At 38.7% G+C, this 24929-nt stretch overlaps 2 protein-coding genes across 5 annotated transcripts in view; one reads left to right on the top strand and one right to left on the bottom strand.

The window, feature by feature from the left end:
* zmp:0000001268 (CYTL1 domain-containing protein) overlaps positions 1 to 24929 on the top strand; it is a 173489-nt gene that overhangs the window by 86715 nt on the left and 61845 nt on the right. The gene's annotated exons all lie outside the window — the stretch shown is intronic.
* Positions 1 to 24929, bottom strand: part of stk32a (serine/threonine kinase 32A) — a 161287-nt gene that overhangs the window by 101118 nt on the left and 35240 nt on the right. For all 3 annotated transcript variants that reach the window (XM_039774521.1, XM_039774520.1, XM_039774522.1), the window contains exons 3-4: positions 16392 to 16447; positions 16141 to 16292 (exon numbers count right to left, since the gene is read on the bottom strand). In XM_039774521.1, the coding sequence (XP_039630455.1) occupies positions 16141 to 16292; positions 16392 to 16447 (208 nt within the window). The remainder of the gene's footprint in view (positions 1 to 16140; positions 16293 to 16391; positions 16448 to 24929) is intronic.

Here is a 24929-nt window from a genome sequence, read left to right as displayed (position 1 = left end):
CTCTCTGCTGAGTTAGTCAGTGTCTGGATGGCATTATTCTGTAAATGGCCAAACAGTTTTTTCCTGAGAAAACATCAGTTACCTCCTGTGTAAATCCACTTCGTCTTTAACTTAGCAGGCTAATACAATCTTGGGTTGTGGGGGCTTAATCTGAGATTCATGTTCTAGACCAGACTTGCCTCCATGGTTCATTCAATACATCTGCTATTACATGAAAAACACTGACTTCTAACAGGATCCAAAACAACACTGCGCCATGAAAGGGTTACAGTATGAAACGCATAGTGTTCTGTTCAGTTAAAGGAACTGGAATGAAGGAGCTAAGGTTGCCTTATTAGTGGCTATGGTGTTTGAAATGGTCCCACTTGTGAATATGTCCGTCTTCTGACTGAAAGAAACAAACATTTAGTTTTTATCCCTTGTATGCTAGACAGATATTATAGGTACTTTTAATTAATATGATGCTTTTGATTTTATTGATAAATAAAGAGTGGCTAGTCCATTGTTCCTGGGATCTGATCGCAGCATGGGTGCTGTCTGTGTGACGTTTCAACACTCTTTGTCACAGATTTTTCCAAGCACCCTAGCTTTCATCACACATCCCAAAGACAAGCATGTTAGGTTAATTAAGTGCTGCACACATGTTAATTTCTCAACCAGTCATGGTCATTATTTTGTACACACACTTTACTTGATTTTTCATTCATTTTGTCCTTTGACGAACATTCACTGAACAGGTTTAAATTAAATTAATTTAAACTCCATCTATAAAATGAATATTACTTAATACAGAAGTCATCTGGCTACATTAATAAGCCTCATTAGTAAATAAGAGAGGAGAAGAGCGGTCAGTGTCCAATTCCATTATCTGAAATGCAATCTCATGCACCAGCATCTTGTCACATCTTGTATAATCGACAAAGTGCAAACGGCACAAGACGAAGAATTTCATGTTTGGAGTGACAAAGTGATTATAAGGGCAGCTGAGACGGAGATGTCAGACAGGCAAGGATCATAAAAATTAGACTGTTGTGCTTGTGCAAACAACTGGAACACAGAGTTGTTTATTTATAAGTGGTGAAAGGCTTTCAAGGGGCAATCCAAAAGAGTAGTCAGACAAGCCGAGTCAGAAAACATTAAATTCACCAGGGCAACCAAGAGAGGAAACAGAAATTGTAAACACTAGAAGCAGGCAAAAGTTCAAAACCCAAAAGATAACCTGAAAACAAAAAAAAAGTCTTCAAAAAGCTACTCTTATATCGATGAGTCTTTTTTCTTTGAAAAACAAACTACAGATGATACGTACAGTACAGTAAGTCATAACTTGGTCTTAAGTAGATAGCTATTGTGATGTTGCACATGGCCATATGTTCCATTGGAGACACAGTGCTGCAGCAACAAAATGGCAATACTGTATTAATAAAAACATCAAACATTACTGTATACAGATCTGTGCACATCTTATATCTAAAAAAATTATGTATAATACCTTTTCATACTCCTAGGGGGCTTTGAAGGCATGATATAATTTACAGCCAGAGTTTTGACCATGAAAGTCTCACCAGGGTGATGCAATGATACTTCATAGAGATGGAAAATGGAAAGAAAGGACAATTTCTGCCCTGTTATTTACTGTGTCTGTTATGAGACATATGGGTGAAACAGAAGGAAGCTGCCAAAAACAAGTGTCATTAAAAAGGCTTGACAGCACCTCACATCATTTAGCTCCAAGCAGTCACGAGTAACTCTTTTGGAAACATCTGTGTTTCTTGCCTCAGTTGCTTTTTCTTTCATTCTGTTGCTTATTGGTCCTCAAGAGAGTACAGTCTGCTTCGAACATTCAGAAATACAGCATGGTGACCAGTGGCAGATGGAAGCTTCGACTCCCATCATCTTCTACTGTCATTTCTGAAGGAATCCACAGTAAGTTGACCTGCTGTAGAAGATTCAGCCCTAGTTTTAATCTATCTATCTATCTATCTATCTATCTATCTATCTATCTATCTATCTATCTATCTATCTATCTATCTATCTATCTATCTATCTATCTATCTATCTATCCAGAAAGTATACAGACCCTTAAACTTTCTGCACAATTTATTGTGTTTGTAGATTTAATTTTAAATGGATACATTTTCCATTTTTGCTATCGATCTACATACAATAACCCATAATGTCTAAGTGATAACATGTTTTCAGAAAGGTTTTCATATTTAATAAAAATCAAAGTGAAATCTCTCATTCATATACAGTAAGTATTCAGACCCTTTGCAGTGCATCCTGATTGCTCTAATTCTCCCTGAGAACTTGATTGGAGTTCATCTTCGGCAAATTGGATTGGTAGGGCATAGTTCAGAGAGGCACACACCTATAAATATAAAGTTACACAATTTACACAGCATTTTGGGACAAAAACCAAGCCATGAAGTCCAAAGACTTCTGTGTAGACCTCTGTGATAAAATTGTTGTAAGGTGCAGATTAGGACAAAACCATTTCTAATGCTTTGAGTATTTGCAGTAGGAATGTGGCCTCTGTAATTTTGAAATGAAAGACTTTTGGAACCACCAGGACTCTACAGAGTTGGCTGTCTAGCCAAACTGAATAACAAGTAGAAAGATGGACCTTGGCCAAGGAGGTGACCCAGAACACAATGATCATTCTGAGATGGGAAAATCTATCAGAAGGACAACCATCTCAGCAGCACTCCATCAATCAGGCACATACAGTGGTGTGAAAAACTATTTGCCCCCTTCCTGATTTCTTATTCTTTTGCATGTTTGTCACACAAAATGTTTCTGATCATCAAACACATTTAAACATTAGCCAAATATAACACAAGAAAACACAAAATGCAGTTTTTAAATGATGGTTTTTATTATTTAGGGAGAAAAAAAAATCCAAACCTACATGGCCCTGTGTGAAAAAGTAATTGCCCCCGAACCTAATAACTGGTTGGGCCACCCTTAGCAGCAATAACTGCAATCAAGCGTTTGCGATAACTTGCAATGAGTCTTTTACAGCGCTCTGGAGGAATTTTAGCCCACTCATCTTTGCAGAATTGTTGTAATTCAGCTTTATTTGAGGGTTTTCTAGCATGAACCGCCTTTTTAAGGTCATGCCATAGCATCTCAATTGGATTCAGGTCAGGACTTTGACTAGGCCACTCCAAAGTCTTCATTTTGTTTTTCTTCAGCCATTCAGAGGTGGATTTGCTGGTGTGTTTTGGGTCATTGTCCTGTTGCAGCACCCAAGATCGCTTCAGCTTGAGTTGACGAACAGATGGCCGGACATTCTCCTTCAGGATTTTTGGTAGACAGTAGAATTCATGGTTTCATCTATCACAGCAAGCCTTCCAGGTCCTGAAGCAGCAAAACAACCCCAGACCATCACACTACCACCACCATATTTTACTGTTGGTATGATGTTCTTTTTCTGAAATGCTGTGTTCCTTTTACGCCAGATGTAACGGGACATTTGCCTTCCAAAAGTTCAACTTTTGTCTCATCAGTCCACAAGGTATTTTCCCAAAAGTCTTGGCAATCATTGAGATGTTTCTTAGCAAAATTGAGACGAGCCCTAGTGTTCTTTTGCTTAACAGTGGTTTGCGTCTTGGAAATCTGCCATGCAGGCCGTTTTGCCCAGTCTCTTTCTTATGGTGGAGTTGTGAACACTGACCTTAATTGAGGCAAGTGAGGCCTGCAGTTCTTTAGACGTTGTCCTGGGGTCTTTTGTGACCTCTCGGATGAGTCGCCTCTGCGCTTTGGGGTAATTTTGGTTGGCGGCCACTCCTGGGAAGGTTCACCACTGTTCCATGTTTTTGCCATTTGTGGATAATGGCTCTCACTGTGGTTCGCTGGAGTCCCAAAACTTTAGAAATGGCTTTATAACCTTTACCAGACTGATAGATCTCAATTACTTCTGTTCTCATTTGTTCCTGAATTTCTTTGGATCTTGGCATGATGTCTAGCTTTTGAGGTGCTTTTGGTCTACTTCTCTGTGTCAGGCAGCTCCTATTTAAGTGATTTCTTGATTGAAACAGGTGTGGCAGTAATCAGGCCTGGGGGTGGCTACGGAAATTGAACTCAGGTGTGATACACCACAGTTAGGTGATTTTTTAACAAGGGGGCAATTACTTTTTCACACAGGGCCAATGTAGGTTTGGATTTTTTTTTTCCCTAAATAATAAAAACCATCATTTAAAAACTGCATTTTGTGTTTACTTGTGTTATATTTGACTAATAGTTAAATGTGTTTGATGATCAAAAACATTTTGTGTGACAAACATGCAAAAGAATAAGAAATCAGGAAGGGGGCAAATAGTTTTTCACACCACTGTATGACAGCCTGCTTGGAGTTTGCCAAATGGACTCTGCTGGCATGAGGAAAATGACTCTGTGGTCTTATGAGACAAAAATTGAACTCTTTAGAAAGAACTCCAAGCAGTATGCCTTGTGAAGACCATGAACTGCTCTTCACCTGCCTAATACCATCCGTATGATGAAGTGTGTTGGTGGCAGCTTCAAACTATAGGGGTGCTTTTTAGTAGCATGTAATGGTGAGGCTATTCAGAATTGAGGGAAGGATTAAACAGCCAAATACAAAGAGGTCCTTGAAGATAACCTGCTTGCAACCTCAGGCTAGGGTGATGATTCACCTTTCAGCAGAACAATGACTCAAAGCATACAGTCACGGCAATGCTGGAGTGGCTTCCATACATCTCTAACTGTCCTTGAGTGACCCAGCCAACTCCAAGGCTTAAACTCCATAGAACATCTGTGGAGAAACCTGAAGATGGCAGTTTAAAGATGCTTCCCAACCAATGTAATGGAGCTTGAGAGGATTTGCCAGGAAGAATGAAATACACTGCCTAAATCCAGGTATGAAAAGCTTACAGTAACTTACCCAAAAAGACTTGACATTGTAATCGCTGCCAAAGGGTCTGAATACTTACATGAATGAGAAATTTCAGTTGTTACTTTTTAATAAATGTGCAAATCTTTTTGTAAATCAGTTTTCACTTTGTCATTATGGGTTATTGAATATAGATTGATGGGCAAAAGTATTAAATTAATCACTTTAAAATATAATCTATAGCACAATAAAATGTGCAGAAAGTGATGGAATCTAAATACTTTCTAAATCTATATTATTTAATATTGGCATAATGGTGCAGTGTTTGGTGCTGTTGCCTTGTATCCTGTTTGAATCCCACACCCATTTTTGTAGATATGGTTTCTTTACATTTTCAGCATGTTTGCATGGGTTTTCCTCCAAGTACTCTGACATGTTTGTTAAGAAATTGGCAAATCCAAATTGAGTGTGACAGATTCCACCTTGTACTCAGTTCTGTCTTCTTCACACTAAAATGGCTGATTTCGTGAATCTTATGTTTATTTTCTCTGCACAAAACATTTTAGTCATTTAAGCATAATGTACAAATTATTTCTCATATTGGAATATTAACAGTTTCTTTCACCTTGACCTGAAACCTGGAAGTTTTATTGAGGACCAGTACCAATGAGCTGTATCGTAACTAAAGGATATGAATTATTAACTACAATTGCTCATTAAGGCAGTGCACATAAATACAACCTACATGGACAAAAGAGCCACACGACCAGGCTGAGAATCAAATTGAAGTCCCAGGAGCTGTAAGGCAGCATTAATCACTGTGCTGCCATGACACGTCAGGTGCAAGTCTAGAACATGCTCTGGAAGAGACATCAGTCAATTTCAAGTGTACAGTATATTCCAATATTTAGAAATGACAAATGAAAGTGTCCTGTCAAAATTCTGTCATCACTGTTTTTTTTTAAAATATGCTGGTTTACAGCGTATACAAATAGAAACTATACTCTCATAAACATAGAACCTTTGTTTCTTCACTAGTGTTTTAAAGACATCAGACAAACTGCAGCACTTTTATTAATGATTTGCATTTACAGTACTTTGTTACTAAGATTTTTGCAGACTGGCTTAATATTTTTCAAAAACATTTTAGATAATTGGTTATTTCTCATTTTACCAAAATCAGTAATTGCTCTCCTAACTGTCCAAGCCTTCCATTGTCACTCAGAGGTCATATCTACACCTAAATGGTGAGCATAATTAGAAGTACCAAAAATCAAGAGGTCCAGTGATGAAATCTGTTGCAGTGAGTTGAAATTTTCAGCACATATACAAAATACTGCAGTCATACCTTTGCGCCTTGTTCAACCCTAAAATATGCACATCAGTGTGTCATGGTGGATATCCAAGTTTCTTAGTTCTATTTTGGTTTTTCAGGCTGCCCCTTTATTAGTGTCACTTTCTACTGGTAACTCATTTTGATCCACAGGAATAAGAGGTGCTGATTGATATATTGGCATCAGTACATGAGTTTGTGTGTGTGCATGAGTATGGATCAACATCCTGATGAGGACTGATTCCATCTTTAATTGCAGTGCTGCCGTCATATAATCTCCGTGACCCTGTACTACATAAACAACACCACAAAACCACCGGTGGTAAATGAACTAACTCTTATGGTATCAAAGTACGTCTTAGAAGTAATATATGAAAAGAGCCTTTGCATATAGTATATACACTTGAAGTGTTAACTTGACACCCACAGTTCTGTTGCAAACATAAATAACATTCTCATACCCACCTAATATAATAAAGAGTCAAAAAGGCTAGAGCCTGTCCTTGCAGCACTGGGTACAAAACACGAAACAGCCCTAGGCTGGGCGCCAGTCCATCATAGCACCCACTCACACACACCAACGCATGCATTCATACAGGACCAATTTGAAATTGCCAGCTCATTTAACATGCAGGTCTTTTAGGGATGTGGGTGGAAAACTAGGTGCCCAGAAGAAAACCACACAGACATGGGCACAGGGTTCAAATCTATTCAGCAGTGCATAATTTCTGCAACCTGAATAATGTGAATTCACAACATGAATGACTTTATTGAAATGGTGTTGGAGGCTACCACCGTAAAGTTATTATAACGTTTACTTTCTTATAGAATTCAGCAAAGAACAGCTATGGTTCAGTAATGTGTATCAGCCATAATTATGAAGTCTTATCGAGTAAATGGCCATGGACATAGTCATAGGGCCTGTACATGGCCTGCATGTTACTTACCCTCACTGCAGCATGAAAAGATGGTGCTACGGTTTTATCAATTTGAACTGTTCTCTCCTTTTATCTCTTTCTCTTATCTTTTTATTGGAGATATTTGTTTCATCTTTCTTATCATAAAAAATATTTTTTTCAAACTTTTGCTTCATACGAATTTACAAAACCTGAGGCTCAGCCTGCGTTCAATCTTTTTATCTTATTTTCTTTTGTATGCTGTATAAAAATCCATTTTAGAATGGGCTCAGTTACCATGTCACTATCTTTTTTTGATGGGGTTTGATTGATGATTTCATGAAGTGTCTTTGGAACATATTATTACACTTTATATTTTCTTTTCACTTATTAGGGTTTTGTTTGTTAGCATGTTTGCTTCTTTAAAAAATGAATAAAAAAATAAAACTGCAGGATTCTGATTTGTCAGAGTTGTAGTGCCTTTGTGAATAATCCTAACTACACCGAAAAATGTGTATGCTAAAAATGTAATGATTTAATTCATGTACTTCATAATGATATAAATCATGCTGGCTAGATGGTTTTGCTTCAGACACCAAAAGAAAAGTTCTTGTTAATTAGTGCTTAGACTATGGCAAGTGACAGTTTAGCTACTGAAGATAATCTTTCCAGTTTTGCAACATCAGCCTATCACAGAGGATACATGGAATACATTGGGAGACAGAAGGAGAAATAGAATTTAGTCATCAGCCTGCCCAGAAATCATATCTTATGTGGGAAATGAACGTTAAAAAAGGTTCCATTTAGATTTTGTCAAGGTTGCATACTTGAATCTTGAGTAAAAAAAAAAAAAAGAAAACAGGAATGTTTTCCCTATGTCCATTGCAGGTCAAGCTAATAAAGCAAAGTGTGAAAATTAGTGAATACTCCATGTTAGCTACATATTGTCCATAGTCTACATATTGTATAGTCTCTTGCACCCTGGGAAGATAAAATACAGTTTAGAAAGACTATGATGTGTGTAGATGTTCTCTTAAAGTTTCTTTGGAACCTCTGACCTCTTCTTCCACAGCTGTTACTCTAAACAAAAAGTTACTTAGTGTCCAAAGGATTTTACTAGCAGAGCAATCGTTGTGTTAAAGCTGTTCCTCGGAGCATCTCTAAGTAATCAATGGCTTTCCTAAGAGAATTAAGCCCATTTTTTATACCAGTGTGATTCTAAGGCTGACTTGTAAAATGAAACAACTCTTTCTGCCCTTTCAGTTACACTTCAGGTTGATGGCAATGGAAAGTGACAGCTTGGTGTGAAAGTCTGTGGGCAACATCCATTACACAGCAGGTACACTGGAGATACGTTGACTAACAGCATGGGTCTGATCTAATAGAAAAAGTACCTGGATATGTCCTATTCATACAGTAAATTCACCTCTAAAACCAGGATTGTTTATAAGTCAGTGCATTTCTGCTCTGTATTTAAAACAAAATCAATTAACTTGAGCAGTAGAATGAAGCCAGAACTTTGTCTGTATAACTTTATTGGATGAAACAGACATCAGATCATAGATGAAAACATGGTATAAAATTAGTAACAAGGATACATTTATTTAGACTAAAATTAAATACTGCATTGTTTGACTTAATGATTGTTTGAAATATTCTGCTTCCAAACAGAAGTTCTTGTTCCTACTCTGTTCAGTGCTTGCATGGGCTGAGTGTTGGGCAAGGTGGTGGGGTCCAGTGACTGTGGAGCATCTGTTAGTGTAGAAAGATTCACTGATGTTGACTTTGCTGATGATGCTGTGATCTTCGCAGAGTCAATGGAAGCTCTGATCGGGGCTCTTGAGAGACTGAGCAAGGAATCTGAGTGTCTGGGCTTGCAAATGTCCTGGATAAAAACCAAGATCCTGGCCTTTAATGACGTTTTAGGCACAGCCATCAGCAGTGTGTCTGTCTGCAGAGAGAGTGTCGACCTTGTCGAGAAGTTTACTTACCTCAGCAATGACATTCATGTCTCTGGTGACTCTTCCTATGAAGTCAGTAGACGGATTGGGAGAGTACGGGGGAGTCATGAGGTCGCTGGAATGGGGTGTATGGAGCTCCCGAAATCTATGTAAAAGGACAAAGGTCCAAGTCTTTAGAGTCCTGATTCTTCCTGTCTTGTTATAAGGTTGCAAGACATGGACGCTATCCAGTGACCTGAGACGAAGACTGGACTCCTTCGGTACTGTCTCTGTTCGAAGAATCCTTGGGTACCGCTGGATTGACTTTGTGTTGAATGAGTGGACCAAGCCAAGGGGACATCCACGTATCACCTGGCTGTGGGAGATCAGGGTATCAGGGTCCCCTGATACAGAAAACATAAATATCTCGATGACAGATATGTGTCTGTGTGTGTCTGTGTATCTGTGTGTCACAGTTTCTTGAGAACGGTCTAGAGTGAAAACAACTGGATGGAAAAATACCAATCTTGAAACTTGAGACAAATAGTGCAAGAGAAAGAGGTAGATGTCTAGATGAACCTTCAAATATCATAATTCTGCAATTATCGTATTTACTCGTGTACCACGCGCCCTCGTGTAAAACGCGCACCCTAATTTTTACAAGGAAAATCGGGAAAATCGTTTTGCCCCGTGTATGACACGCATTGTGATTGTATAGGAAGCTTTTAGAGAGAGCGCGAGAGCGCAAGCAAGTGAGAGAGAGAGAGAGAGAGAGCGCGCGAACAAGCGAGGGAGACAGAGAGAGGGCGCGAGTGTGCGAGTGAGAGAGAGCGTGAGCAAGTGAGCGAGAGAGAGCGCGAGTGCGCGAGCAAGTGAGCGTGCGAGCCCAAACAGAAGTAAACATTACAGAATTACATTTCCTCGTGTATGACGCACAACTGATTTTTTAATGCTAATTTTCAGGAAAAAATTTGCGTGTAGTACACACATAAATATGGTAATTATGAATTCTTCTTGTCATTTGCTATCGTAATTACTTATTGTATGATCAGAAAGATCAGAATCAGAGCGTTAACTAATTAATGAAATGTTATAGAGTAGTTTTGGTAACTTGGTTCCTAGGGCACAAAGCCTACTGATGCTCAAGCCCAATTTTTTTTTAGACATCTTGAATAATTTCAGGGACCCTGTAGCCTGTGGGACCCTGGGCTGTAGCCCAGGTTGGACTGTGAACAAGTGCCGGCCATGTACGTAACTAATTATATCTCTCCCTATTTTGATAGTGACTAGTGAAACATGCAAGTTCACATACCTTTCACGTGACAAAATAAATCAATCAAACAAATGGTTTCTAGTGTCTGGTCTGTCTTGATTGACATCAAGACATTTAATATAGAAATAATTCTAGAAAGCATTCAAGAGAAGCATATTGTTAAAAAACGCTTCTTTGACTCATCGGCAGCTTTAAAACTTACAAACATTCTAAGCAATCAGTCCGCTTATAGTGCCAACTATAATAGCGAGAATAATGTAAATAGTAAGGTGGAAAATGCAGACAGAGGCCATTTATCTGTTCTCATCCTCCTCGATCTGAGTGCTGCATTTGACACCATTGATCACAATATTCTTAGAAATCGTCTTAGTCAATGGGTGGGCCTCTCTGGCAGAGTCTTAAATTGGTTTGAATCCTACCTGGCAGGGAGAAAATTCTTTGTTAGTTGTGGTAATTACAACTCAAAGACACATGATATCCGATATGGTGTTCCACAAGGCTCTATTCTGGGTCACCTGCTCTTTTCAATCTACGTGCTTCCATTAGGTCAGATTATCTCAGGGCACAACGTGAGTTACCACAGTTATGCTGATGCCACATAGTTGTACTTATCAATAGCACCTGATGACACCGACTCTCTCGATTCACTAACACAATGTCTTACTTGTATTTCTGAATGGATGAATAGTAATTTTCTCAAACTAAATAAAGAGAAAACTGAAATTTTAGTGATTGGCAATAATGGATTCAATGAGGTTATCAGAAATAAACTTGATGCATTAGGATTAAAAGTTAAGACGGAAGTAAAAAATTTAGGGGTAACTGTTGACTGTAACCTGAATTTTAAATCACATATTCATCAGATCACTAGGAATGCATTTTTTCACTTAAGAAACATAGCAAAAGTTAGACCTCTTATATCATTGAAAGATGCTGAGAAATTAATTCACGCTTTTGTTTTCAGTAGACTAGATTACTGTAACGCACTCCTCTCAGGACTACCCAAAAAAGACATAAATCACTTGCAACGAGCGCAGAATGCAGCTGCTAGAATCCTAACTGGGAAAAGAAAATCCGAACACATTTCTCCAGTTTTGATGTCACTACACTGGTTGCCTGTGTCATTCAGGATTGACTTTAAAATACTGCTTATGGTTTATAAAGCCTTAAATAATCTCGCTCCATCTTATATATCGGAATGCCTGACACGTTATATTCCAAATCGTAACCTTAGATCTTCAAATGAGTGTCTCCTTCGAATTCCAAGAGCAAAACTTAAAAGAAGTGGTGAGGCGGCCTTCTGCTGTTATGCACCTAAAATCTGGAATAGCCTGCCAATAGGAATTCGCCAGGCAAATACAGTAGAGCACTTTAAAACACTGCTGAAAACACATTACTTTAACATGGCCTTCTTATAACTTCACTTTAACTTAATCCTGATACTCTGTATGTTCAATTCATCATAATAACTATTCATGGTGGCTCTAAAATCCGTACTGACCCCTACTCTCTCTTCTGTTTTTTTTCTGGTTTCTTTGTGGTGGCGGCCTGCGCCACCAACACCTACTCAAAGCAACATGATGCTCCAACTTTGATGGACTGAAAGCCAGAAGTCTACGTGACCATCATCATCAAATCCTTCCGTGAGAACCCTAACTATAAACAGGACTGTTTCATTTATGTTAGGTAGAATGCCCAGAAGGAACTGGGTGGTCTCGTGGTCTGGAACCCCTGCAGATTTTATTTTTTTCTTCAGCCGTCTGGAGTTTTTTTTGTGTTTTTTCTGTCCTCCCTGGCCATCGGACCTTACTTATTCTATGTTAATTAATGTTGACTTATTTTATTTTCCTACTGTGTCTTTTATTTTTCTATTCTTCATTTTGTAAAGCACTTTGAGCTACATTTTTTTGTATGAAAATGTGCTATATAAATAAATGTTGTTGTTATCAGATCATTGTGATGCCCTCTGAAATTGTCATCATCTGACAAAATACAGCAGTATGGGTTTAAATGATAAATAAATGGAGAGCCTCGTAATCACACACAGCCTATAAAATATGTTGACTTTGAGTTGACTAAATTGTAACAGCAACATCTTAAGTTAAGAATCAAACTGCTTTGAGGTGAAAAGGACATAACTCAATAACATGGAAAGAACGTGCAGACCTCACACACTACACAGCTTGAAGTGATCCCTGCACACCTAGGAGCAGCACTAACTACCATATGGCCAGGTCCTTACTGGATTGCACAAAGCTGTCAAACAATTTTAGAAGTGTTTTTTTTTTCCTGTTCTTTCTACAACAGGACTTTGTGCATCTTTGAAAAATAAACACCTTACTGGTGGCTCTTTTCTAACAAGGTAGAAGAAGTACATATAGGCTTCCTTGTTACCTATTCACAATTTAGCACAGTCCTCCTAGGGGTGGATACAAATCAAGATGTAGCCTAATGTCTTGTGAATGATGTAATCCTGATAGTGATTTTTTTTACTTTAAATGTGCAATGTAAAAAAAAGCAGCAACAGCCAGTCGTCATTTTAATACAGGCAATGACATTTAAGCTCCTTCACTAAGCTGCAGTGTTCAGCTTCACATGCATGGTGCAAACGCACATCAAGGGTATAGAAAACTCAGCAGGGTGAGTTAATCCAGCCCCTCAGCTGGGAACAGGCTTCCAATAACCAGCTCAAGGATAGTTTTGCATACTGCGAGAAGCAGTATTTTTCTAGAAAAGTAATTCCATTGAGTAAAATTTAATGTGCATGGCCTGGACCTGAGAGGGACATGTCTCTCAGGCAGTAGAAGACATAGAGACAGTAGAGCCATAAAAGCAGCTGCTGAGTATGTAGAAAGATGACAAAAAAAGTATAAAGAAGTTGCTGAAGAAGACATAGCTGAAGGTTGTTGAACATTTTAACAAGAGGTTAAATTACTGAGGAGAGCGTATTACTTATTTTGTCCCACTGGTCCTTAACGCAGAAACGCCACTTCTCATGACTTAAAAAGCTATCTGTGGATTATTAGACTATTAGACTTCATTACCCTTTTGAACTTATTAATGACAATGCTCTAGGTTGCAATCTCAAAATGTCTAGTTTTATAATATATGGTATATACAGTAAATAAATCTGCTGTAGGAAACATTGTCTGTATCTACAGGTTCCCCAAAAATTCAAATGATGTGCCTGTCAATGTCAGGGATTTCTCATTGGACTCAGCATTTTCATCGAGTCTGAAGAGCCTGTGTTCAGCATAGAGTGCAGTTATGTGTGCTGTTGGTGTTACTGCTTGTAGTGCAAAATGTCGGGTAGTTATCAAGACAATTAAATACCACGAGCAACTGCCTTTTTAGTAAACCAAATCATGTTCTGATTTTCTTCATGATATTGTGATGAGGTCCAATACTTGTATATACTGTAGAACAGGATATCACCGAGTCTGGGAGACCGTGCTATTAATGATAATAGACTTGGTGTCATACCATAATAAAAAGCAGTACCTTACATAGCACAATTCCCAGGGATGGGGTGAGTGGCCAGTCAATTGGCATAGGGTAGACTGATTAAGAACCATGGGTCTAAGGAGTTTAGAACTATGTCAAGTGGAGTTTTGGTTTTCCTCTCCCCTTCTTCACTGCCAGCTGGTCATATTTTAGCTATCATTGCACCACAATGATTTTTTACTAATAGCTCATAAAGCTATTAATCATTCACTCATTAATTGCTTGATTTTAACATTTCTGAAAAATTTCAGTCTGGTTTTAAGTCACGACACAGCACTGAAACTGCCCTCCTAAGAGTGCTTAACGATTTGCTTTTAGCTGCTGACTCTGGTAATTCTGCCATTCTGGTTTTATTGGATCTGACTGCAGCGTTTGATACAGTAGACCATAGTATCTTGCTATCACGCCTTGAGATATGTGTTGGAATTAAAGGTTCTGTTCTTAAATGGTTCCAATCTTATTTGTCAGGCAGGAGTTTCTCAGTCCATTTAGGGAAGTACTCACCTTCAGTGTCTTCTCTTGGCTGTGGGATACCCCAGGGTTCCATTTTGGGGCCAATCCTCTTTTCATTGTACATGCTTCCATTGGGGTCTATTTTTAGAAAGCATAAAATCGCCTTCCACTGCTTTGCTGATGATCTTCAAATCTATCTATCTATTCCAGCAAATAGTCACCCAGCTATTCAGACCTTGTTGAACTGTCTCCGAGATGTTCAAACATGGATGGAGATAAACTTTCTCAGTCTGAACAAAAGCAAAACTGAAATTATTGCTTTTGGAAAGTCCAATGTCCTCGGTGGGTATGACAGTGTTATTGGATCTCTGGCATCTTTTTCTCATCAGTCTGCCAGAAATTTGGGGGTAATGTTTGACTCTGCTTTTAAGTTGGATAAACAGATCAGCGCAGTTGTAAGGTCCAGCTTTTTTCAACTTAGACTACTTTGTAAAGTCAAGCACTACATTCCCCATGAACAGTTTGAGACAGTAATTCATGCTTTCGTTACATCACACCTTGACTACTGTAACTCATTATACATAGGTCTCAGTCAGGCACAAATTCAGAGGCTGCAAGCCGTTCAAAATGCAGCTGCCCGCCTTCTGACAGGGAAGAAAAAGCGTGACCATATAACACCAATATTGGCCTCCCTTCACTGGCTTCCTGTTCATTTCAGGATCCAGTTTAAAATATTACAGCTTGTTTTTAAAAGCTTAAATGACTTGGCACCTGTCTACTTGTCGGAGCTTCTTGTTCCGTATTCTTCTGTCAGAACCTTTGCGATCCTCTGATCTTCAGTTACTCCATATCCCCAGAATAAAGCTTAAAACCAGAGGAGGCAGAGCATTTTCGGTAATAGCCCCCAGTTTGTGGAACAGCCTACCCTTGCAGTTGAGAGCGGCCCAGAATCTTAATCATTTTAAAACCCTGCTTAAGACACATCTGTTTTCATGTGCATTTAATTCCTCTTGATTTTATGTAGTTGGTTTCATCTTATTTATTAATATTATTATTATTATTACTTATTTTGTTTTGATTTTATTGATTGGTTTAGTATAGTAGTGTGCAATGTATATTGAGTATATATGCGCTGTGTAGTACCTGCTAACCTTTTGTCTTTTAGTTGTACAGCACTTTGGTCAATGAAAGTTGTTTAAAGGTGCTTGATAGATAAATAAATAAATAAATAAATAAAAACTGCACGAACATACCCGTTTTGGTTTGTCTCATATGATATTGTATTTACTGTTCACTGTTACATTTATTTTTTTTCTGACCTGTCATGCTACTGTCACTAGTCTGTAGACACACAAGTAAGAATTCCATTGTAATGGTTACTTAAATGTGATATCCTATGCTATTTTAATTTTTGTTTCCTGTGTTCAGCCATTAGGAATGATAATGAAGAAAAAAATATAATCCTTTTACAGTTTTAACATCTTTTTGCACATACATATGCTCGCATATGTGGCCTCTTTCACTTTATTATTCATGTCTGTGTGGAGTGTTTTTGTCCTTTCTAGTTTTTTGTGAGTTTTACTCAGATAACTGTTTTTTTTTTTTCCTCAAATACCCCAAACACATTTCCATTGGGTTAATTACTGAACCAAGGATGCCCTTTTGAGTGTGCCCTGTGATAGACTACTGTACAGTGTAGAATGGATTCCTTATCTTGTACCTGATGTTGCTGGGATGAGCTCTGAATTCCCATACTGGACAAATTGTGTATCGATACTGGGCGGATAGATTGATATTATATGTGTTGTGTATCTCTGCATTTCGATGTGTTCTGAGGTTGCCTTTAGAGACGGGTGCTAGATAACAATAAATTGAAACTCAACTCTTACCATAGGTTGACCAGATAAGGGTGTTCCAGGCTTTGCATGATTTGCAGCTCCTTCAGGACATTCCTCACTTCATTGCGTTCTATGCACTTCTGCTTGTTCATGTATTTCATGGCATACATTTTCTTTGTGTCTTTTTTCTGCACTATGCAAACCTGTCAGAAATGTGGAGGACATCAGTGAGATGACTGTAAAGCAAGATTTCCATTCCATTATGTCTCTAAAATTATTGCTGTATAAGCAAGAGTTATTACCTTGCCAAAACTTCCTTTCCCAATTGCTCGCAAAATTTGAAAATGATCAAAATTAACTGTAGGAGAAGAAAAAAAAGAAACTGTTATAGACTCAGAAGTTTTACACAATGCCTTCTCTTGCAGATGCTAAGTGCAGGATGTGTGTTATTAGAGAATTGTTCTAAATCAATTGTGAATACCAATTAAGGCAACATTTATTACAAGCTTAGCTCATCAATCCTCAGACAATGGAAAAAAATGGTTGCTTTTACAAAATAAAAATAGAATAATCTAACTGATAATCCTAATATCTCTATATTTTGAGCGTTAATGTGATCATCACCTTTATAACAATTAAAACATTAACTCTTGTAGTGGGCCACTGCATTTAAAATATTAACAAGGAGGCCAAGGTTTACAAAGGTGGCACATTTATTGTGGAAATACAAACAATGAAGTGTTAAGTTCAGGAGACATTCAAAAGTATAATGCAAGTTAAAAGAAAATAACAAAATGCACTACCTCTCTGAGTCAATCTGAACTGGTCTGGATCACTGCCATTGTTCAGGTTCTTACTGTCTCTAGCCAGGGTTTTCTACCTTTCACCAATTGAACACTTGCCCTACTCACGTTCAGACTAAACTTATAGGGCGTCAGGCTTAAATCGCCTTTAATATCCTTCCCACAGCAACTTTCAAACTGTCCCAGAACTAGTAATTAAGATGTTGATGTCTGGTTTAGTGTCCTAGTTTTAATCCCTTTTTAACTCTTAAATCTCTATTTTTCTTGTTAGCATAGAAGGTGTTCTGCCAGGAGATAAAAGAGTAATTCATAAGTGGACCAGGGTAAAAACAAAAAAAAAAAAGAAACCATCCATCCATTTTCCAACACGTTGAATCCGAACACAGGGTCATGGGGGTCTGCTGGAGCCAGTCCCAGCCAACACATGGCATAAAGGCAGGAACCAATCCCGGGCAGGGCGCCAGCCCACCGCAAAATAAACCACCAAAATGCAATTTTTAAAACAAAATCAAAGACTAATTTCCTAAACTTTGTTGTGATTTAGGACCTATCAAAACAAAGAAAGCCTAAATCCGTCAGGAAAGGCCTGAGGCCCACATACTGCAGAAAGATCACAAAAAAGGAAGAAGAAATCTGCTAAACCCCTGGCCTAAAATAACAAACCCTTGAATGATTTGTTAACTCAAGAAATTTGTATCAAATGAACACAACAGACGAACGTACTATAAAAACACCAAGACTAATACAATATCTGTTAAAAAAAGTAGTAATCGTTTAAAAATTGTAAATATTAAATATATTATATAAGGCAAAAGTTCCAATACCCAAGAAAAAATAAAATAAAAAAAATCACAAACCTGAAACCAAAATTCACAAAGGGAGCTAAAGCACATACTGTAGGTCATGGAAGTAAGCTAATGCCTGAGGCTTGCTTGGCCCATATTAGGCTTAGGTGCTCAGTGAGCTGGACAAACACAGCGTCAGGAGGTCCCCACTTGGGCGCAGTATACAGACTAAGATTAACAGAAGGAACAATTACAAAATTATTAAAAAATACTTAATTTCTTTCATTTGAAATTTTGTTTTTCATTAAACATTTACATTGACAAATATCACAAAATAATAAATAAAACATAATAAAATAAACACCCTGAAATAAAGTAAACTGAAAATAGGAGCAGTTATTTGAACAATCTACTGTACACGTTTTTTTACAATTGTATCAACAAAGTTGGACTGACTATGTGGCATAGTTATAATGGCTAATGGCCACACATGCTAGCAACTGGGTGTATCCCTGTCAAAAACAAAATGCTTGAAACGACTGTGTCTGTGACAGAGACTCCAAACACAAATGGTGGTACAGAAACATTAAAAATATAACTATAAGAATTAGCTATAATCCACCCATCCATTATCCAACCTGCTATATCCTAACTACAGGGTCACGGGGGTCTGCTGGAGCCAATCCTAGCCAACACAGGGTGCAAGGCAGGAAACAAACATGGGCAGGGCGCCAGCATACTGCAGAGCACACACACACACATACACACCATGCACACACTAGGGACAATTTAGGATCACCAATACACCTAACCTGCATGTCTTTGGACTGTAGGAGGAAACTGGGGCACCTGAAAGAAACCCACGCAGACACGGGGAGAACATGCAAACCTCACGCAGGGAGGACCTGGGAAGCGACCCACTGCGCCACCGTGCTCCCCGATTAGCTATAATGTGAAAACCAAAATAAATGTGAAACTCCATAACAGAAGGTAGCTTAAAGGCGCAACCAAGGAAACTTTGTGTTTTTCTGACTGCATTTCAGATTTACGTATTAGGCTTTGAAGATTAGCTTTTTAAATATGTTTATGACTTCATGACTTACTGCCTCTTACTGCCTGTCTTTGAATATATCCCTGTCCATTCCTTTTAACTTCTTTATGTCCTAGTATTTTTTTCCTATGTAGATATTCCAAGCTCTTGCTGAAAACCGAGTCACAATTGTTGCAGTGTCATCATTGCTTTGCTATTTGACATATTTGGGTTTTTTTATACAGAGTGATGATGTTTATAGCAACAACATTTGTTTCCAGGTGATACTTATTGATGCCTTTGAACAAATAAAAAACAAAAGCTGTTTAAAAAAATGATGGTTGTGATTCTTGTTTTTTGTTATTTTTAACTATGAATTCTGGTTAGTGTTTTTGTTTTGAAGAAATTATTTTCTTCACGTGAAACAGACTTCTTCTTGTATTTCAACTATTCTTTTGCCTATTGCAATAAAAAAAATAGTAGTTCCTCTCAAAAAACAAATACAAAAAAATCAGTCTAGTTTGATCACTCCATCTATCCAAACCGATCATAATGACATTGATGTTCTTACATGAAATTAACAAATAGAGAAACCTTTTGGTTTTCCATCCTCTTGCTGACCTTTGAAAGGAAAAATAGTAACTGGCAGTTGTTGGGTCGCTGGCCCTCATCCATGCTCTGCTGACCAGTGCAGTAGTTTGTTGCAATACTTTCTGATCCCTTTAATATCATATCATTTGCCGTCTGCTGCTCTGCAATTCAATTATTATGCAATGTGAAATTAACAGGCATAACCGTATTCAATTGCAGCCATACTCTTTATTGCCATATCCATGGCAGATTACATTAAAAATAAGCAAGTCTGATTTTCTGATGTGAGTATTGAATTTATTGTTGTTATGAATCTGACAGTTTGTATATGCTCAATAACAAAAATGATTACAACATATAAGAATAGTTGTCATTTGAGCATTAATAAATGAATAATTCTGATTTTAAGGTAAGGTAGTTATTTCAGAGAGGAAAGACAGAAGTTTCAAGGTAAGTGAGTATTATTGATGTTGTCATCGTGTTGCCTGTTTGTTAGCATATGCAAGTAAGAATTTCACCATACTCTGTTTATGTAACAATACTGACCCTATGAACCTATGACAATAGATAATATACTGCTCAAAAATTAGAGGAACACGTTTTAATCAGAGTATAGCATCAAGTCATTGAAACATCTGAGATATTGATCTGGTCAGTTAAGTAGCAGAAGGGGTTGTAAATCAGTTTCAGCTGCTTTGGTGTTACTGAAATTAACAACAGGTGCACTAGGGGGCAACAATGAGACGACCCCCTAAACAGGAATTGTTTAACAGGTGGAGGGAGGCCACTGACATTTTTCCCTCCTCATCTTTTCGTACAGTTTTTTCGCTAGTTTTGCATTTGTCTACAGCAGTGAAAGGCAACCTTTTTCGAGTTGCGGCGCACTACGTCCAAAAATTTTCTTTCGCGGCGCACCTGAGGGACTGCCCATAAATAAGGTCGTGACAACACAATCTATGGACAATCGCCAATAAAAACTGTTCATTTTACAAGTTTGAAAGACATTTTATTAATAAAGGAATCAAAGATGAATCTTAAATTTAATTAATGTGAACGTTGAGATTGTTTTTCAGCACATATGAGATTGATGCGAGGATGTTTTCGAAAGACAGACGCGCATTTCCTTGTCGATCATTTGAAGTCTCTCGCGTTTCTTAGACTTCATTTCCGTAAGTGTTCCGTTATCTGTTTTTCCAACATACAGTAAAATATATTTTTTAAACATTATCTTTTTAATCAACCAAAAGTTCAAAATCACTAGCAATTTTAAATATTTTATAAAAGTTTTCGCGGCGCCCCAAGAAATTTCCACGGCGCACCGGTTGCCCGACAATGGTCTACAGTCAGTGTCACTACTGGTAGCATGAGGCGATACCTGAACCCTACAGAGGTTGCACAGGTAGTCCAACTTCTCCAGGATGGCACATCAATACGTGGCATTACCAGAAGGTTTGCTGTGTCTCCCTGCACAGTCTCAAGGGCATGGAGGAGATTCCAGGAGACAGGCAGTTACTCTAGGAGAGCTGGGCAGGTCCGTAGAAGGTCCTTAACCCATCAGCAGGACCAGCATCTGCTCCTTGGGCAAGGAGGAACAGGATGAGCACTGCCAGAGCCCTACAAAATGACCTCCAGCAAGCAACTGGTGTAAATGTCTCTGACCAAACAATCAGAAACAGACTTCATGACGGTGGCCATAAGGGTCCGACGTCCTCTAGTGGGCCCTGTGTTCACTGCCTGGTACCATGGAGCTCGATTGGCATTTGTCATAGAATGCCAGAATTGGCAGGTCCACCTCATGCACCCTATGCTTTTCATAGATGAGAGCAGGTTCACCCTAAGCAAATGTGACAGACGTGACAGGGTCTGGAGAAGCAGTGAAGAACGTTATGCTGCCTGTAACATCTTTCAGCATGACTGGTTTGGTGGAGAGTCAGTGATGGTTTGGGGAGGCATATCCATGGAGGGACGCACAGACCTCTACAGACTAGACAATGGCACCTTGACTGCCATTAGGTATAAAGATGAAATCCTTGTCAAACCCTATGTTGGTGCAGTGCGTCCTGTACTCCTCATGGTGCACGACAATGTCCAGCCTTATGTGGTGAGAGTATGCAGGCAGTTCCTGGAGGATGAAGGAATTGATACCATTGACCTTCCCCCACACTCATCTGACTTCAATCCAATAGAACACCTCTGGGACATTTTGTTTCAGAACATCCAACACCGCCAGGTTGCACTTCAGACTGTCCAGGAGCTCAGTGATGCCCTGGTCCAGATCTGGAAGGAGATCCCCCAGGACTCCATCAGTCATCTCATTAGGAGAATGTCAGGTATGCATACAAGCATGTGGGGGCCATACAAACTACTGAGTACGATTTTGAGTTGCTGCAATGAAATTTTGGAAAAATGGACTAGCCTGCCAGTCCATATCAGTATAGATATCCAGCATGATTTTTTTCTTGTTGAGATCTGATGTGTTTTCAAAGTGTTCCTTTAATTGTTTTGAGCAATTTGTAAAGCTGCATTCTCGGCCCACTGCAGCACATTATCCAGTTCACTCACTTTTTGAAAGCTCTGCACTTGGGTGCTTGGGCCTGCACATCAAAGTAATCATTTATCATATTTTTTTAATAACACGGAATATGAGTGTAGTAAACAGTAAAAATATGGCTATATATCTGCGTGCTTCCAGAATTTTGTGACTGCATGGTCCTGTGTGTGCATGTGCGTGTCACTTATGTATGCACCAAACAAGAAACCATGGGCTCATTCGAGGAACAGTCGTGAAGTGATTCATTGTTATTCACCCTTGTACAATCTAATATTAAAAGCACACAGAGACAGCCAAATGTGCACAAATTCATGGCAAAAAATTCCCAGACACTGGGCAACGATGAAAACTTGTGAAGGTAGAAATGGAAATATCTGCAAGATTTATAGAAGAAACTTCAGGGGAAAAGTCATGGGATTCTGCAACCACAGTTTTGGAGCTACAGTTTTGGAACACTGGAAGTACTTCTGAGGGTAAACTAAAATGAGCTGCCTGCCACACTTGAGTCGAGCCAGAGATAAGAGGAAGGAGGATGAAGCTTCCGGAGAGGAGTGGAGGAGGCATTGACCAGCTGAGATAAAGACAAAGACAAAGAAGACAAAGGCTTGCAGAGTGCTGCGTTCCTTGGTGTTTTGTAACTTGTGGTTGTGCTCTGGGAAACTCTTTGGGAAGAATTTCACACAATAATAACTGTTGTTCATTTTATTCTTGTGTCCAGAGCCTGTCTGTGTTGGGTGTTTGGGGAGCTGGAGTGGCCCCTGGTGGCCACACCAGAAAGATTGCTGGATTGTGCTTCCTGCAACTCTAAACTTTGATCACACAAACATCTTTGCTTCAAAAGTCTTGAGGTGGCTTGCATGTGTGAAAAGGATTAGTGTGACTGTTTAGATTTAGAGGGTGCTAAAAGCAAAATTCTGGTTGGAGCTTTTTTTCTTACTTTAAAAGTGAAATCAATCCTGACCATTCTCTAACAAATTAAATTTAAAGATATTTAATGATCCCTGAGATAAATCTAAATGCTCTTCTGATTCAGTAAGTTTCATGAATTATTTCATAAGTCTTGAAGAGAATGTCACATTTAACCACTGCAACTGCCTTAAGGATGTCAGATTACACACCTAGGAATCATGGGGGAAGACAGATTACTTGCCCTCATGACCCATGACTTCTTAGTGCAGATTCAAATTTCCAAAGTATTGCAAGCTTACCATATTTTGAAAGTCAATTGATTTGCTAGCTACAGTACAGGTGGCTGGACGAATGTTTGCCAGATGTGGTGAGTTAAACCACAATCTTGGTCCATCTTTTTTGGATGTGGTACAACAGAAATCACATATCAGACAGGCAAGCACGGTTAAAAACACCCAATGTCCTTCTCTCCTTGCAGAAACATTGTATGGATTGTACTTCCAGCTGAGTGCTCGTTGGTTGTCAACTCTTGCAAACACAGGAAATCCGTCCAAAAGTTAAGACCAAATCTAACCTGGTTGATTTTGTCATCTTGGTTTCTTGTACAGCAGTTTGGCTAAGTTGTTGGGGGATATTACAGCATATGAGTGATAATTACAAATGTGCACTCTGACTGTCCATGACTCGCTCAGATTATATAAATGAAGACATGATAAAGAGTGCAGTGTGACGCAGGCTTAAGCAGGCCTCAGTATTATGTCAGAGTATGATAGATAGATTGTGGCAAAGGTCCCAGATTAAATGCAGTCAATCAACTGATCAGTAAAAAGTCATGTAGTCTTCTAAAAAAGTGCACATTATGCATGAACATTAGCACTTTAAGTGTGCTTTTAACAGAGGTGAGCTATCAGCAGAACAGCTGACCCTCTTTCACAGGATGTATTTGCTGTCCCTTAAAACTTTAGAAGGCCCCTTTATACTTGCCATTACATTCTCTGAGGACTTGACAAATTCACCTCAGCCTTAACCACTGGAGATTTCAATCTTTTAATTTGTTCAGTGATGCCATTATTGTGTGCTAACGTGCTTACATGTCATTTAGCATCTAACATTACATCTCGACATGGGGTTAAAACCACCCCCTGAATCAGAGGCAGGGGTCCTCATGCTCTCCAAAAAAATTCCTGAACTGATGGTTCACCTCGACATACAGTATTTTAGGGTTTAGCATGAACATTCCTAAATTAAAATGAATTAAATCAATATTTAATCAATCTGCCTTGCAAGACTTTTTCAGTAAAACAAACTGCACTGCTGAAATCACAAAGATAGACAATTGAAATTAGGTTTATCTTTCTGTACAACAGGCTGGTTGGATCCATACACAGGAAATTCCAATCATGTGAGCGCTGTATTGGACTTCCTGTGTATGTGTGTCAGGCATCTGCTTGCCTTCATGTGACATCAGGAGAAGTAATATTCTGCTAACCACACACACAAGAACACAGTCCTCTTGGACAGACACTTGGCGCTGTGCGTGTGATGGATCTGAACTGACAGGTAATGACATGCTCTATTACACATCAATCACTGCCACTTGCACTGCTACTATTTATATGCAGGATCGTGGACTCATCTTTCAAAGCTAAATAAAAGACAAAGAGCCATTTGCACTGGTGGCATTTTCTGGAAATCGTTCAATTTTGAGAACTAATTAAAAAAAACATATCGAAAATCATAAAAAAAATAAGGGAAATGTTTTAGTTGTCAGTGGTTTTGGACAATTATTCAGTTTTTTTTTAAGGAAAAATGACTGCGGGCTTGGCTGATTAGCATGAATGCACATATAATGTCAGAATCTGATTTTACAGGTGGGCAAAGTACTGTGAAAGTGACATGCAGAAACGAGAGCTGGAGAGCTGCAGCTTCTTTACACTTGCTGTAAGGGTGCAGAGTGGTTTTCTAGCTTCTTCCTTAGTCACATTTTCACACACCACTGTACATGCTGAAGAAGGTCATGACATCTTCTGCCTTGCTTAGTCCAGCACACTCCATTCTCACATTCCAGCAAACAAGATCCGTGACTTTTTAGCACCTTTATCCTAATACCGAGGAACAGAGTTTTATTTATGCTGGAAGATGTCCTTGATGGCACACAGCCCACAAAGAAA

The sequence above is a fragment of the Polypterus senegalus genome, chromosome 13 (genome assembly GCF_016835505.1).
Source record: "Polypterus senegalus isolate Bchr_013 chromosome 13, ASM1683550v1, whole genome shotgun sequence".
Taxonomy (NCBI): Eukaryota; Metazoa; Chordata; class Cladistia; order Polypteriformes; family Polypteridae; genus Polypterus; species Polypterus senegalus.
Note: the sequence above shows the minus strand (reverse complement) of the source record. Positions and strands in the feature narration are given on the sequence as shown.